The 16,714-nt window shown below is 40.6% G+C and overlaps 7 protein-coding genes across 7 annotated transcripts; 3 read left to right on the top strand and 4 right to left on the bottom strand.

Annotated features, from left to right (window-relative positions):
- Positions 1 to 220: 220 nt before the first annotated feature.
- Positions 221 to 2,395, top strand: NEHOM01_1266 (uncharacterized protein; the record flags this gene model as incomplete). Its single annotated transcript, XM_051490144.1, has 1 exon — positions 221 to 2,395. The coding sequence occupies one exon, from the start codon at positions 221 to 223 to the stop codon at positions 2,393 to 2,395; it is 2,175 nt and encodes a 724-aa protein (XP_051346104.1).
- Positions 2,396 to 2,928: 533 nt separating this feature from the next.
- Positions 2,929 to 6,294, top strand: NEHOM01_1265 (uncharacterized protein; the record flags this gene model as incomplete). The annotated part of the gene is made up of 1 exon (XM_051490143.1): positions 2,929 to 6,294. One exon carries the CDS (start codon positions 2,929 to 2,931, stop codon positions 6,292 to 6,294), a length of 3,366 nt encoding a protein of 1,121 aa, XP_051346103.1.
- A 159-nt stretch (positions 6,295 to 6,453) lies between these two features.
- NEHOM01_1264 (uncharacterized protein) lies at positions 6,454 to 7,395 on the bottom strand (the record flags this gene model as incomplete). The annotated part of the gene is made up of 1 exon (XM_051490142.1): positions 6,454 to 7,395. One exon carries the CDS (start codon positions 7,393 to 7,395, stop codon positions 6,454 to 6,456), a length of 942 nt encoding a protein of 313 aa, XP_051346102.1.
- A 628-nt stretch (positions 7,396 to 8,023) lies between these two features.
- Positions 8,024 to 9,124, bottom strand: NEHOM01_1263 (uncharacterized protein; the record flags this gene model as incomplete). The annotated part of the gene is made up of 1 exon (XM_051490141.1): positions 8,024 to 9,124. One exon carries the CDS (start codon positions 9,122 to 9,124, stop codon positions 8,024 to 8,026), a length of 1,101 nt encoding a protein of 366 aa, XP_051346101.1.
- A 17-nt stretch (positions 9,125 to 9,141) lies between these two features.
- On the top strand, positions 9,142 to 10,191 carry NEHOM01_1262 (uncharacterized protein; the record flags this gene model as incomplete). Its single annotated transcript, XM_051490140.1, has 1 exon — positions 9,142 to 10,191. The coding sequence occupies one exon, from the start codon at positions 9,142 to 9,144 to the stop codon at positions 10,189 to 10,191; it is 1,050 nt and encodes a 349-aa protein (XP_051346100.1).
- Positions 10,192 to 11,321: 1,130 nt separating this feature from the next.
- On the bottom strand, positions 11,322 to 13,883 carry NEHOM01_1261 (uncharacterized protein; the record flags this gene model as incomplete). Its single annotated transcript, XM_051490139.1, has 1 exon — positions 11,322 to 13,883. One exon carries the CDS (start codon positions 13,881 to 13,883, stop codon positions 11,322 to 11,324), a length of 2,562 nt encoding a protein of 853 aa, XP_051346099.1.
- An 878-nt stretch (positions 13,884 to 14,761) lies between these two features.
- Positions 14,762 to 16,714, bottom strand: NEHOM01_1260 (uncharacterized protein; the record flags this gene model as incomplete). The annotated part of the gene is made up of 1 exon (XM_051490138.1): positions 14,762 to 16,714. A coding segment is annotated over one exon (1,953 nt), but the record flags the coding sequence as incomplete, so codon positions are not given.

The following is a 16,714-nucleotide window of genomic DNA, read 5'->3' as shown; positions in this document are numbered from 1 at the left end:
TCTAAGAGGCCGCCACGTCTCTATATCAACAGTTTATAAAGATCCGTTGACTTTGGTTTTATTTTGATTGTATTTTGATTTTATTTTGGTTGTATTCTAATTTGCGTTATAAACTGCTTTAGGCAGATTTGAGATCATCTCCCAATTTCCCTAATTGGGAAAATTTCCTAATTGGGAAGTTCTTGTATATATTTTTTTAACGGATCAAATTTACCCCATTATGAAAACTAGATTGATAAACTGGCTTCTTTTGGTTGCTCTTTTCTGTCCTGCCATCTACAGCACGAGCGGGGCTGATCCAGCTCCTGCTTACGTTGACATTGATGGTGCAGTTCCTAGCTTGGCCAACTTGGCAAAACTTGGCTTCGACTGGGCCCAAGGGATGAATGCCGTAGTAACTGAGCAGAAAGAACAACTTGATGTCGCTATGAGAGAGTTAAAGGAGTGTGTTCTACAATTACAAAGCAAGGTCGGCCGGTTATCTAAGGCGGACATATCAGAGGAAACCACATCAGACTCTACACCAAAATCAAATCATGCAGTTGATCTAGCGATTGCAGAGGCAAGAAGGATGATTGAAAGAGCTTATATACAACCTAATGCAAGTAGAAAGGGCTCTTTAACTGAACCAAACCAACAAGATATCAACGACAACAGCATTGCTGATCACATTGATAAAACCATAAACGCCATTACTAAGCTTGAACAAACTAGTGAGGCCTTTAATAATGCCATCTTAAAACAGTGCCAGCGGTATTTAGGATCGTCCGATCTGAATCTACACGACACTAGGCCGTACATTCAGAAAAGCAAGAGTCTTAGCCTTTACTTATTGCTATTCAAGAATTATAAGGCGCTAGATATTTATAATGTCGTTAGAAGAATGTATAACCTCTTCCATCCTAAATACTTCAAGCAAATATACTGGCGCGAAGATCTTCAAACTCAAGACTTTCTGAACATTGCCATGATGTTCGTGGCCTTAGAAGGCGGGCCTAACAACAGCAGATTACAGGACCTTAACGATCCATTCAGCAAACCATACAAGGACTTTATTGAGAATATAACCAAGCAAATTGGGCTGCTCGCAAAGAAAGGTAATCTTGTTGAGCTTGCCGAAATGTTAGAGTTAATCTACTATAACAAGCACACGGCCAAAGAGCTTAATCTTAGTGAAGAAGAACACAACGCCCGGTTCCACTTCTTAAACGCCAAAACCATAATTTCAACCAAACCAAATATCTACCTCCTGAGAAACAGTCGACTGCTACGATATCTACACCCACTCAACGCCGAGCTTTATATGAATAACATCGAGTATGATTATGACGCAAGTGAATCAACCATTACGCTCAGCACACCAGATCAAAAACAGCAATACAACACTACAGAGGGTATTAGCGGCAGCCGAAGTAAATTCGAGGCAGCATTTGCGCTACAACACCTCAAAAGCGGATATTATACAATCAAGGCAGATAATAAGAGACAAATCAACACATTCAAGAAGATCCTAGCCAAGTATCTGCCAAAAGATGCAATGGACAGTATCATCTTTGAGTCGGCCGACACTAACCGTAGCAATATGCTGCTGTCGGCTATGGCCTGGATTGGGCCTGTTCTGGCCTTTGTTGTCTCCGCAGCAGCAGGTTCCATATTAGTCTCCATTCTTCCTCTAGCCATTACAACACCATACACTCCATTTGCTATAATTATACTAGCCGTTCTCACCGCTGTTCTAGTACTCAATGTAGACCTACTCCAGACGAACAAGTCGCTGAACCAAGACAAAAGAGTCATGTCTGCAGTTCTATTGGGTGCGCTATTCTGCGGCTGGCTGCTAATGGTTGCCTATCACATTGTCTATTGCCAGCTAGTTTGGGGCTATAACCCAAGAGAACTGGTTGTGTTTGGACTGTTGCTTATCTCGTTTGTGGCTACATCTATTTCTCTTCTAGCCAAACTTATCGCCGTCCGTGGGCAAATATCTATCCTCCGGCATCTCTACCACCTGTTATACTTCTTGTCGTTTTTATTGGCTGCGGCCGTGCCCATTCTTGTTTTACTTGGCCACACTCTCGATGCCAGACTGCTGCTCGAATCTCATGTCCTTATTGCAGCAGCCTGTCTTTTGCTGGTTGGTGTGGTAATCGATGTCTTTGCAATTCCTTTGGATCGTGCTAGCCATAGATACACCAAGAGTGAAAAACGGGCCAAGTACATTAAGATATTCATAATAGTCTTGGCAATCACAATACCTATTTTAATCGCGATCAAGTTGATTACTTCTTATAACTTACTAGCCACTGACTTCACTGAAGTTGTTGGATCTAACCTTAACCCCAGCACTCTCCATTCATGGCTCACAAGTGTCAAACAAGCCATCGGCATTAACTAGCCTAATAAACTGAGCTTTTAACCAAGAGCAGATCGAAATCAATAGGGCTCGTATTGGGTTTTTTTAACATACGATAGTGGCAATAGCCTACATGCGATTGGCTGCAAAATAATAACGGTTAGCACCAGATAATGCTTGGCCACCCAAAGAGTAATTTTTACCCGCAAGTACGATCCCGTATATTGTATTAGGTTAAGATTGGGTTGGTATTAGGTTGGTGTTAGGTTGGTATTGGATTAGTATTGGATTGGTATTAGGTTGGTGTTAGGTTGGTATTAGGTTGGACCAAAGTATGAAGTTAGTTGGTCATACTGAACAAAGATCTTGTTTTTGCTTGATGATATCTTAGGAGATCATAAAGTAGTATAAATAAGATCCAAACCAATAAATATATTGAAGTTTCATAGGCCGACCATGATAAGTCCGTACGCAATAACAACCGCTTGTACACCAGTTCAATAAATAGCAATGGATATGAACACTCAAATTAATCCTGGTCCATAAATCAACAGATTGTAATTTCTTTGTGAATAATGACAACAATAATTCGAGATAGGCGAATGATAATTGGCTGGCTTATTTATGCCATATTACACACAATTAAGATAGTAGGGTGCGCAAATCCACAATATACGGGCAATAACTTACAGTCAGGTACACAATTGGCCACAAACAGCCAATGGTCACCTAGCTGGACTTCGAGCCAGGACACAACAGTTAATACTCTCGAGCGTTTAGAGACTTGTGAGAACCTAGATAGCTTTAGCATCATTATATACGAGACCTCTACTGGCGCGAACAAAAACCGTTACGCACTGACAATCGAGATACAAGTCAAGAATACTGACAAACCCAGAGCAACCTATGCGGCAAACCTTAAAACCCTAAACAACCCCAGGAAATCCGAAGAACTTGAGCTGAACATTAAATTCCTCTTTCCATCACTCAATGATCTCGAAGTAGGATCAGCGGCCATCAACTATCCATTTATCAACCCACTTGGCCGGAAATTTCATTCTCCCCGCCGTAGGCCCGCTAGTAACCAAAATCCGAGTGAAAAGATGATCAACACATTCAAATGCATAGCCAAGTATCTAAACACATATCTTGTCAATAGCATCTTTAACCAAGCATATATTAAAGTCACCAATTACAGCTTTATGTTTGGTGATCTTACCTCGCTCCTTGATCTTATTACAATCAGGTCTTCCAAGTATCAACTCAACATCAAAAACCTTCCAGCACCACTATACTACAACGAGGCCACCAGTACTTTAGCCACTAGACCACACAGCACGTGTAAAGAGCTTGAGCCAAGTAGCTACAATGGATACATTCAAGTACTTCCAACAATTCTCACAATTAACACCTCTCCACACATGTATCGTCCGCACATAACCCAAAAACAGGAAACAGCTGTTAGCTACAACATACAAGGCTTCCAAAAGGTTGTCTGGAACACAAAAGCCGCCCAAGGCAAACACAACTTCCAAGTATCACTAACCGAAGATTGTACCAAACAAGAAGACGACTCTATAGTGCAAAATGTCTTAGATGAGCTACTTATTCTCTTGCCATCAACACAAAATACTGCCGAATACCACCCGTGCCATTTCTACATCGTAAACCTGCGGGAATTAAAGGTGCTGGTATTTTCCCTCAGTGATGCTTCAATCTACCAAACGCTCGATGCACTGCTGTATAGCTTTACATCACTATTGCGACCGCACGATCGCACAGACCCAGACCTATTTGAAAGCATCTTGCCACAAGACACCTGCAAGACGGTATATGAAAACTTCGCAGACATGATTACCTTCTACATGACTCGCATCTATATACAAAACTGCACAAAACTCCAGGCCATTAGTTGTTTCCCAACTACCCTCCGCAAACATGAACTAAACACACTCGCCATTAGTCTGTCTTATAAACAAAACACATCCGGCATTGACCATCTCAAGTTAGAATCCCTTCCTTTGCTAGAAAGCTTGTGGCCGGCTGCCACCCTAATCATTGATCTGGACCCTTTAATCTGCCCACTACTTACCTTATACCAAACCGAACCTATAACGGACATGTTCGTCGACACTGTAGTCCAGAGTTTCGATGATAGCATCTGCATGGAATCAAAATGCCCCAACAAACTAAACATAAGAAACCTCTGTTTATCTAACGTCGACTACATCATAATGGGGGCAGTGTTCTATACATTGTTGTACCACTTTCCAAAACTTAAATCCCTTGACATTACCATTGCAGCCCATACATCTATTTCACTGCCGGATTCTTGTCCAATATACAATCCAGTCGACTGCAACTTATTTGTGATTCTAGAGTGCTGTAGAACACGATACAACGCACATGCCGCACTCAGTCCATTAGATACGCTAACTATTCACATTCCGGAGCTCGCGCCACTAGACATTGTGAATGTTCTTAGGTATTTCCCAATCGCCTCGACTCTTGCGTTATGCCCAGACTACTATAGAATAGAACAGACCAACATCGACGATCAATCCATTGCCCTCCTATTATCCGACCAGCCAGAACAGCCCCCTTACACACCGCAGTACACTGATCCATTATGGTTCATGCCGAACGATATCTGCCTCAGCTTAGATCCACTAACTATTGCGCTCAACCGATACAATCAATACTTTTCCAGGCTACTAATCCATCACTGCAGCCATGTTGTGTTCCAACCCATCGAATATATGAGCGATAAACGTGGCATGAACATTTATAAACTCACTAATACCAGAGCACTATATGAAATAATCAAAATATTAACTCATTGTTCGATTAACAAACGGTATTCTTTGACCCTAAGCGCCACCTATATCTCTTTCAGGGTAGGAGAGTTTTATGAAGATAGCAAGCGCCTCAAATACATACGAGCCTTTACCCGAATCTACAAGAAACTCATACAACCTTTCATAAACCAACCTAACGGCGGCTTCAATAAGCAAATAACGCCCATCTGGAGGTTCTTCTCAATCTATATTAAGCTACCTATCTCCATATTGAAAAAGTGTATTAGTATCAATAATTTACCCATCTGCACATATCATCTTTACAGCATATCCCCCATAGCTTTCCGAACTTTCGATATCCAATTAAACGAAATAACTGACATACAGAATATCTTCTCCAGCAACACCATTTTCTTCGATCCGTATGACATGCTTAAGATTCCTATTAAGTCCTTTCAAGAGGAAACCAAGACTACCCAGCACACACACGAAATGTTCGATCATCTCCTGCACACATTATACAAAGTTTCCAAACCTACCTACCTCTATCTTACTCTCGGCCCTGTCAGTGGACCTCTTCAAAACAGCATTCATTTCCATATAAGCAATGCTCCAACCGCCGCCCGCCGCCCGGTCATATCCCACCATCACGAAATCATTGATCCCAAAGCCCAACTACGACTCTTGGAAACCTCCCGCAGCCTCACCCAATCCCAGGTCCTTTTAAAAGCCTGGCTGACAGCCGCTATAAGCAGTGCAGCACTAGATGGTAGAGACTATCAATTTTGCCGAGACAAACTCACTAGCAAACTCCCATCACATCAAGAACCAGCAAGCATCACTTTAATGTCATGGAAAGTAAAACCTACTGATCTAAAGACGGATCAAACTAGGAATAAGATATTTGTCCCCATCTTCATCGAAGCCCGCCCCGCTGTATTCCCCAAACCAATCGCCTCCAAGCCAATCGCTCCCAAACCCACTGACCCCAAACCAGCAGACCCTAAACCAACCGACCCCGAAACCACCGACCCTAAACCAGCAGACCCTAAACCAACCGCTCCTAAACCAACCGACCCTACATCCACCGATCCTAAACCAGCCGACCCCGAATCAACTCAACTTCAATCAAGTGTGCTCTAATCTTAAATACATCAATAACTCAACTTAACACCACACCACACCCCATCTCACCTCAACTTAACACTAACTTAATCCAATACGTCTTTATTAAGCATCTTCAAACAATAAACCGTCTTGAGAACCAAATACTATATCACTTCGCACTCTACCATCTTAATACTACACATATGAATGCTTAATGGTAAAGACAGATTTGTTATACCTCTTGTCTCGAGAAAGAACAGACAAGAAGTCTTCCTTGATAATAATCCGAGTGTTTGTCTTTTGAGTTCTATCCTCACTGCCCTGGAACAAAGTCAGATAGGGCGCCGATCCATCATCTCCTGAAGCCGCACTAGCCGCCATCCAACTTTTAGGCTGACTACCCAAAGCCGCTAAAGCCACATTGTTACTCAGCCGCTTCTTAATAATCAAGTCCTCGCGTTCTTGCAAGATCTTACGCCACTTCTTCTTCCCATCCCCATCATCTCCCTCTTTCTTCTGGCGGTACTTGTCCATCTCCAAACGCTCTTCCTGCTCCAAGAACCACATCTGTCGCCGCCGATCATTCTCAATCCGAATCAAATAATCACACCGAGCTGCATCCACTCTAATCTTACTCTGCTCAATTAACTTCTCTAAAACATCCATGATCTTCCTCTTACAGGCCAGAAAGACTACTTGCATAGCTTCATCAGATATACCCACTTCACGCAATTTACATATCTTATTCACAAAGTAGATAAACATATGCGTATCAAAAAGTGACTCAATACTATTCTGATGATCGTTTTGAGATCCTTTCGTTTCTTCATATGGCAAGGCCTTATCGGCCTCTTTAGCTATCTGCATAGCCTCTTCTTTCAAATTCACTCCTGCATACTGAATAATATCACTCATATACTCTGGTTTTTGGTCTTCCTTGTTAGCTGGTCTTCCTTTCTTTACTTCTGGTACTTTCTCTTCTCCAGATTCTTCGTCTTCATAGTTAGATACAATCTCAGCACAAAGTTCTTTATACTCATCTTGTGTCATCTCGCCATTTTTGAACTTTTCGGTTACTTTGGCCAATTCCTTCTTAGCTGCCGCTGGAAGATTCGCTAATACCTCTTTACTAACCATTTTTGCGCATCTTGAAATTTGTATATAAATTGACTTAGATTGAGTTGTGTATTTTACTTGTTTATAGACTAAAGATCCAATAGTACTATCTATGTTTTAGTCGGGTCATAAAGATCAATGTACTTATTAAGTCCATTCTTATTTATACCTTATAATCTAAGTTATCTATTGAGTTAAGTGAGTTATCTATTGAGTTAAGTAAGTTATCTATGATGTTAAGTGATTTCTGTAATGTTAAGTAAGTTATCCAACCCAATACTAACCCCGTCTAATCTTGGGTTGAACCAATGAGTGATTTTCATCTCATCCAACTTATGCCATAATACTACATATATCATAATACAACTTATGCCATAATACATCTGCCACAACATAACACTACTAACATAACAGCACATCTTCTATAATAATACAACTTACATCATAATAATACAACTTATGCCATAATACATCTACCATAACAATACATCTACCAGAACAATACACTACTACCATAATAATACACTACTAACCCAATAATACACTATCTAATCCTAAGCACCTCTAGATACCACCAGCACTAATAACTCAAAATAACAACTCAAAATAACAACTTAAATGAACAAATCACTGATAATTTATCTATAATTTATAACAAAACAACCTTCCAAATATCTTCAATAATCGCTTTGGTCTCTTCATTAGCCTCCTCTATTCTTTGCCGGTGCCACTTCACAGCTGCTCCAGGCCGGAATTGCCGTAACATCAAGGCACTAGCTAGTTGGGCTTCCAAGGTATACCTTGATTCAGTAATGTTCTCTCCTAAACCTACTCCAGCTATCTTATCTAAAGTCTGCAAAACATACTCTAAACTCTTATGATGAGCTAATACTCGATGCCATTCAGCATACAAAATAGATAAAGTCAGCACAGGAAAGGCTAACTCCGGTTTCAAAAGCACCGGAAATAAACACGTTCTAATAAACACATTATAAGTCCAGTCCCAATCCAAAACTTTACTGTACATACGAATTGCCGTAGCGGCATCAAATGCTAATTGTCCTAACTTCCCGTCCTTATCAAAGACAGATAAACCCGCCGCCTTCTCCAAAACCTTCCCACACCTCTGCACCATTCCTTCTTCATCCACTTCACCACTTACATACTCATAAATATACTGTAAAGCCCCACTTACTTCACTCCCATCCCGATCCAGACCATAAGGATACAAAGCCTGATAAAACACCTCATACTTCTCTAAAGCAGCGGCAAATAAGACCGTATCATGTAAAATAACATACTTAATTGTATTGCTCATAAGTACTCCTACTTTTTCTAGAACTCGTCGTTGACACAAACTATCTGTACTATCAAGTGTTTCAAAAAAGACTTTCAAAAACCCACTCATATCTTTCTTAGCTATCTCCTCCATCTGATCTATATCTAAACCCACCTCTTCTAAACCACCTACCACTGCATTTCCAGCAGTACATACTCCATTAATACTCTCACCCCTGGCCAGACTTGTACTTGTCTCACTTAAACTACATCCGATTAAATTATCTTTATGTTTCCTTTTCCGGCGTTCTTTTGGTTTTTCTGTTCTTATCTCACCTTCTTCAGTACTTTCCAATCCCTTTTCATCACTTCCGGCTATCTTACTAATCAAATCATTGACTTTCTTTTTTAACAACCTAATGGTCAGTTTATACGCCTTAATTCGCCGTTTTATCTGGATTACGTCACCCATCTCGAAAAAATTTAACAATGCGAAATAGATCTATTGACCAACGCTTTACAAAATCAGATATTTTAGACGTATCTGAAGAATCTGAAGAAATTGAGATAGCAAAAGAAGATCTAATTCATGAAGATGTGCCCAAAGGAGACCCCACTAAGCGAATAGCACTGCTTAATCTTGATTGGGAGAGTATAGTAGCGGCTGACTTGCTAGCTATTGTTCGGGCCTTTGCTAAAGAGGAGGATATCAAGGCAGTAAAGATATACAAGACAAAGATGGGTCAAGAACTTCTGTCTAGAGAGGATAAAGAAGGACCCGTCTTTACAGCAACAGAAGAGACACTAGACCAAGATATTAGACAGTACTTGCGTGAAAAGTCAAAGTGTTTCTATGCTCTGGTGGAGTTTAGTGGGGTAGAGGTGGCTAGTTCGGTTTATGAGGCGATTGATGGTTTAGAGATTGAGGAGACGTTTAACTTTATTGATGCTCGGTTTGTTCCGGATGATGTGCAGATTGAGGATGAATTAGTGGAAGTAGCTACAGTCCCGACTAAGCTTAGTAAGAGTATTCCTAAGAATCCGCTTTATAACACCAAGGCTAAACTGCGTTGGGAGGAGGATACAGTGCGGGAGAAGGCTTTAAAAGACCTATTCTTAGCCGAGGAGATAGATTTGGATTTGGCGGATGAGTTGATTGATGCTAGTGAAGATGAAGAGAACCAAGAGAACTATCGGAATTTGCTTCTAGCACCGGGTAATGATAAGGATTATGATAATGAGTATGGTGAATATGAAGAGGAGGAATGTGTTGAGGATGGTGATGAGGAAGAGGATGAGGAAGATGAAGAGGATGAAGAGGATAGGGTTAAAGTGGATAGTAAATCTGGTAAGCGTAAACTGGCTGTGCTAGAAGAGGCTGTTGAAGATGACTTGTCGGAATCTGAGTCTAATGATCTGGAAAGTATTGCTGTTCCGGCTCAGGATGAGAGATTTACTCGGCAGACTAGTAATCCGGACTTTGCAGTTGATCGTACTAATCCTGTCTACATAGCTAAGAAGAAGAGGAAGGAGAAGTGAAGTAAGTGCTGTAAAGGTAGTAAGAATTGGTTCTGGCTTAAATGTTTGGAATATTCTGGCTGCTGGAGAATTATAAGACTTACTTGCTAAACCAACCCTAGATAGTACTATACTGTTTTACTTCAATTGAGCCGGGACTGAGTTGGGTAGGTCTACTAAACTTACTAGCACATCTACTTGAGTTAGTACTAGGTTAGTATTAGATTAGTATTGGGTTAGTATTAGTATTGGGTTAGTACTAGTATTGGGTTAGTACTAGTATTGGGCTAGTAAGACCAACTAGTGCTGGGAGGGAATTCTAGCTAATAAAGAGACTATTTTCAGATTGGGTTGGTATTTGGTTGGTATTTAAGTGGTATTTAAGTTGTAATTGGTTGGTTATACCACCAAAGATAGTTTTGGCATTTACTATCAGCTGGACACTCCACGCATATTAACATAGTTTAGTTAGAGTGAGCTGAATATTGGATTGAGGGTAATATGAACTAATGCTGATTCTGGGTGGAGATAAAACTTCTTGACTTGCAATATTGGGTTAGTATTAAGTTGGGTTTGGTATTAGGTTGGTATTGAGTTTGGTATTAGATTGGTATTGAGCTGGTGCTGAGGTGTGAGTTGGTTAGTTCTCAATAGTTGGCGCTTTCTTGCTTTTGATACGGCTTATTGAAGACGAGATAAATTATGCTGCTATAAGTACAGCATGTTGGATCATGCCATGGGTTTGGGCCCTTGGTTCTTCGGTACTAATAGAACATAAATGTTAACTAACTGGTTTATTCAGATTAGACAAAAATGGCCTGGGCTGGATGATGGGTGGGTGGATGCTTTGTTTTTGAAGTAGGTGGTTGTTTGGAGTTGGCCTTATATGTGGGATAGAAGGAGGCTTGATTTTCGCATCTTGTTGCGACTAGAGAAAGTTTGAGATTGGGTTAGTAGTAGTATTGGGTTAGTATTCTTATCAAAAGAAACTTTGGATATGGGTGCACATATAAACTTGTATGTATGGTGTCCTTACTATTATCCTTACACACTACGCACTTAGTGCTCAACTTAAAGCAAGCTATACATTAGCCATAAATTGGGTGGTCACAGCTAGCATGGCAAGTTTATAGAAAGATCGCTCTGAATTGTTACTGTTGAGATTCAGATTGGGTTGGTGGCTGTGTTGGGTTTAGTAGAGGATTAGATGCTTGTTTATAATCGGATTTTAGGACTATTAGGTTAGAGAAGATTTCTGAAATCTCACTCGAGCAAAGTGTATTATTCCAATGCTCCTCACACAGTTCCACTGATTCTGCTATGATAAAGAACTCGACTGTGCTAATATTGGTGCGTGGCTCAGTAGGTAAACTGGGGCTAAGTGCTTGTTGGTTCTGTTCAATAAAGGTACGGTAAAACCCAATTAATTTATTACTAAGAGTGGTAATGTCATTCATGTTGTAGTGCTCCGGAGTATTCTTTATAAGCAGATTCGAGATATACATTGACTGGTTAGGGCCAAAGATGGCATAGGATACCAAAACTTCAATGGACAAGGTTACTTCTGTAGTTAAGACTTGGTCTGCCGTATCAAAAGATTTAGGTTGTAGATATCCATCAAGGTTTACGACATAAACCTTCGGATAAACAACATCATCCCATGAATCTTCATACTCATATGAAAAGTCACTAGTGATAGTTAGGTGTTTACAAATTGGAAGATCTTTGCCTTTCGCAGTTCTGGTTCCTAAGTTAACAATGACACCATTATGGCAAGACATACCTATTGTGAGAGTGAACTGGTCTCTCCAGTTGACATCATCGAGAAAGTTTGTCTCATCAACCAAGGAGCAGTCTATGTCCATATGGAGTACTGATAAATGTGTTGCTAGCGGCCAAATGAGTTTCTGCATATCTGATGTGAGATTTTTGATTTGCAGCTCAAGGATGTATCGAGACTCTTCGATACTTTCGATTTCACTTCGGAATTGTTCTTGTTGGGCAACACCGTTGAATGGCTGCTCGGCTAAAGAACTCGATGGAGAGTATAAATCTAAACACATACAGATAGTAATAGGGCCCTGGTTGGCGTTCAGCCTTGATTTCTCGAACAGTTTTAGAAGTTGAGATGCGACTAGTAAAGCAGTAGGATTGCGAATATCGCGTAGATTGACTTTGTTGGCATTGAGTTCAATTTTACTGAGCTTATTTAAGATATGTAGCAAGGTCTTCAATCGGTCTTCTTCCCAAGCAAGCGAGAAATCAATCCCATCTCTAAATTGTAGCGTGGTAGTGTTAGATAGAACATGCAGTTTGGAATTATCAACATTGTCGAGATCAAACAATGCCCAACAAATAGAGCTTTCACTTAAAAACTCCTCAAGAAGGGTTTGTTGCTCTGAGTCTAAATTGATCTTACTATCTTTTTGATTCAAATTGGACGGACTGGCCTCAGTGATGTCAAGCAATGGCGTCTTGGATAATTCATTTGATTTCAGACCGGCAGACTGAGTATTATGAGGAAAGCCGCATTTACATGTGTAATAATCGGAAGCTGGGGCCGGTGCAGAAGGGTGGAACTTACTGTTGGTATATGATCCATTTAAGTCGGAATACATTCTGCCAAAGCCTGCGAGGGTGATGTATCTGAGGTAGCCTAATAGTTGTCGTCTTAGAACTTGTTTCGTAGCATATAATAGTCTCTCCCCGACCGGCATAGCATTCATTTTAATCACCTTATCTAGTTTGTTGTATACTTTCCCCCATATTTGATCGATACCTGTGAGTTTATCATTCCTCAACAAATCATTTATCTCTGGGTCTATACTGCTTATAATTGCTTTTAAGCCCTTTGACATTGTCATATCAGCTAAAGACAATGTTATATCAAATTTAGATAACATTGTCTCTAGTTCAATTTCTGGTTTTTGGAAGAGTTCAGTTAGCATTGTGGTATCTCTCTGCTCCAGCATCTTTTCTAGTTCTGTTACTATGATTGCTTTGAATCGTTCTGTTAATTCATTGAAACCGCAACACTGGCCTATTTCAATTAGACGAGTTTCAATTGTGGTTCTTTCTGTTTCCAGGGATTGTTCTAATGACTCGAATTGGGTTGGTTGAGATTGGTTTTCTAGGTCCGTTAGGTTACTTTTAATTTCGTTTAGTCGGTTTACCTGCTTTACTATATTATGTAAGCCGGTTAAGTCCTCACCCACTGTGTATGTACTTGACCATTCTTTTAGTTGCAGGATAATTATATCAACACTTTCTTGTATCAGCTTTTCTTTGACTAGTAGAGATAGCACATAAACCTCCTTCTGGGCGAGTCTCTCTATTGGTTTGCCAGAGGAGCTGTAATCACTTTGGGTTGAGTTCATGTTCTCAAAAGCCTCTTGTTTTTCTTCCTCGAGGTTCTGTTGGCGCTGCTTTATTAGATATATTCGCTTTGTTTGATTATTCTTTAAGATTTCCAACTCGCCCATTGCTTTGCTTATTTCAATACACTCCAATGGTTTTTGATTATCTCTATCTAACCTGTTTCTTTGAACATCGCCATTTAACAGATTCTCATTTGCATCGCTATCTAACTTGATTGGGTTAACACTATCAATCAGCACTCTCTCATCTGAATCCTCACCAGAACTACACCAGACACAACACAAACCAATAACCAAGCAAACTACTTGATAAACATTCAAAGAGTATCTATTCATGCCTTTGTTCATTTTGTAATTTGCTATCTTATATTTTTATTTATAGATCAATATCTAACCTAGTGTAATTAACAAACAACTGGCAATCTGCCCATATGCGGCTATCTCAAACAAACACATATGTGTTTTTGAACTAATTAAACTCAAATAACATAACCAGTTTAATTGTAACAAGAGGTACTTCTGTAGTATTGCCATTAGTCTTGATATTTGCAGGTATATCTGGTTGTATGGGGCTGTCCATCCGCCAACAACTAATTGTAGTGCTGCCATACGACCACTACCACAATACTAATACGATGAAGTTGATTACTGGTAAGACACTCACTACTTACTACGTACCACTTAGCACACACTACTTGCTACTTACTAACAATAATACTAACCCAATACTAATACTAACTTGATATGACGTCATCTTATTCCAACACACCCTTATTTACTCAATAAATGGTGCCCACACTTATTTCAAGGAATGTCTTTAATAGAGTATGTCTTGGTTAAGATGGACTTCGTATTGGATACTACACTAACCCAACACGATGCTATGCTATGCTACAGTCTTTAGCTAATGCGTTGATAGAAATAAAAGCAATGATTCAATGTCTAGAAAAGACTTTGATTTCCTACTTGGTGCTCGATAGAATGTATCTATCCAATGGAGATCACTACAGCACAATGCTAACTAGCCCCAGAGCATGCTCAATCTCGTTATTTTGTGGCATTCTTAACTGAATGTGGCGGCTGGCAAAACCTCGCTCTTTGTCATGGAAGCAGCGGTCGATTGTACTTCGTATAATAGTGGCATACTGGAAACGAGATAGTTTACAAATAATATCGGAATGGCCTTTATTGGGTTAATGCTAGATTAGACGTGCTCAAATAACATGTATTTGGCTGGGGAGGTTATAGGCTAGCATCTTGTCGATCGCTGCAATAAAGACAATCGTGCGTCTAAATGTGATGTACATGTAGACTTGGTCATCATGCCATTTCAGGGCGTTATGCCAGTCTGGTTCTTCGGCGGAGGTGTTCACACTATCCTTAACAAACACAAAATTAGATAGCGGAGCACTGATAAGTTGGTGCATGGCTTCATAGGCATCGGCTCTTCTACAAGTTACGCAGCCTTTGTTCCGGTCAACTTGTTTTACACAGCCATTGCAGAGCTTGTGGCCACACGTGAGATAGTAAATTGTTGCAAACGTCTCTTTGGGAACTAGCTTTGGTTCCTTTGCCGCCTCGGGTAAGTTAAGAACATCCCTGCAGGCCGGGCAAACGAAGTTGTTGTCTTGCTTGGATTGTTTGAGGTCTTCGATAACCTTTTGGTATGAGATAACCGTGCTATGGCTGCTGGATGTAAGACTATCAAGCTGATCGGGATGACAAGCCAGTTGGGACGCCAAGGCAGATGACATGAGAATAGAGATGGGTGTCGTGTTAGATGCATTGCTTACAGAGCTGATGCGAAGTGGACGACTTAGTAGTTCGATTGGCGGAGTGTTTGGGTCGATTGATTCGATTGTAATGCTATTGAGTAAATCTAGCTTACGGATTAAATAGTCACGGGCGGTTATATTATTCTGCTCGCTCTCTGGCATCTCAGTATTTATCAGCCGCAAAGTAGATAGATTTGTAAATCGACAAGCTGCCCATCGGATAATAGTCGCCACACACGCTTCAGTTAATGTCTGCCTATCGCTGAAACGCACAAGCAGATTGGCAATGGAATTCAGCTGAACGCTGTCTTTCGTGGCTTGGCAGATGACAAAATCGGACTTTATGGCCTCGAGAGTGGCGTTGTAAAGAATCAACCTCTTTTTGTTTGCTATATCAGCTGGGCCGGGGTTAGTAGGTGCAAGTTTGATGTAATTCTTGAAAGGCATGGCCGGAATATGAAGGCCATAGCCCACAAACTCTCGCAAAATCGCACTGTATAAACCTAGTTCAATATCATTTAGCAGTAAAGATAGTTTGTTCAGGCCAAGATCTTTCGCTGGATTGTCTGCAACGTATTTGAATAGTGAGAAGCCTTTGATTTGTTCGCGTTGGACGAAATATTTAACCTCATTTAGTCCGAGGAAGTCATTGATCAAGATCGTTGCAATCTGGCGGCCTACTGGAAGAGAAAGAACTTGAGTGATAGCAAGGTTAGAGAACCCTGCGTTTAGAATATGCACTTCGGTGCGTTCAGTAAAGTCGTAGTGACCTAGCATCCAGTAAATGATCTGGTCATCGACATTATCTAGCACTAAAGTTTCGACCTTGAGGTTCCACTTAGTGTATTTGGCCGCATTAGACTTTAGAGTAGCCATACTAAACCTCGAGGTGGTTTGATTGTTACTGCGAACATTAGAAATACGAAGGGTCTTGGCGGAGATATTATGAAATAGAATTAGAATGTCAATGCATGCTTTAACCTGCTGTTTGTATGGTACTTCGGCCCCAATGATTTCGATCGCTGGGTAGTGTATATTCTGGCAGAAGTGAATCTTTTCTTCTTTACACCTTCTAAGCCAATTGTGGATTCTACAATGGTCAAGTTGGATCTCGATGTTCTGCTTTAGTTTCCAGCTAGGTTCACTGAGTGCATCGCCGCAACATACAACACTTTCATCCTTAATGTCAATAGGCACCTTCATAAAATCATTGATATTAGAAAGTGCTTCTAGGGTGTCCTCCAAATCAGTTCGACCCTCCCCATAACATACCAGGACCTCATTGGCTTCGAGACCATATTTAGCGTAGGCTTGCAGAGTGTAGATTTGTTTGTAGTATTCTCCGAAACAGCACGGCATATTGGTGGCGATTTCAACGGTAATTTGCGTGGC

Source organism: Nematocida homosporus, assembly GCF_024244095.1.
Source record: "Nematocida homosporus strain JUm1504 chromosome Unknown 4555, whole genome shotgun sequence".
In the NCBI taxonomy this organism is placed as follows: domain Eukaryota; kingdom Fungi; phylum Microsporidia; genus Nematocida; species Nematocida homosporus.
This window is presented reverse-complemented; position numbering and strand designations above follow the sequence as displayed.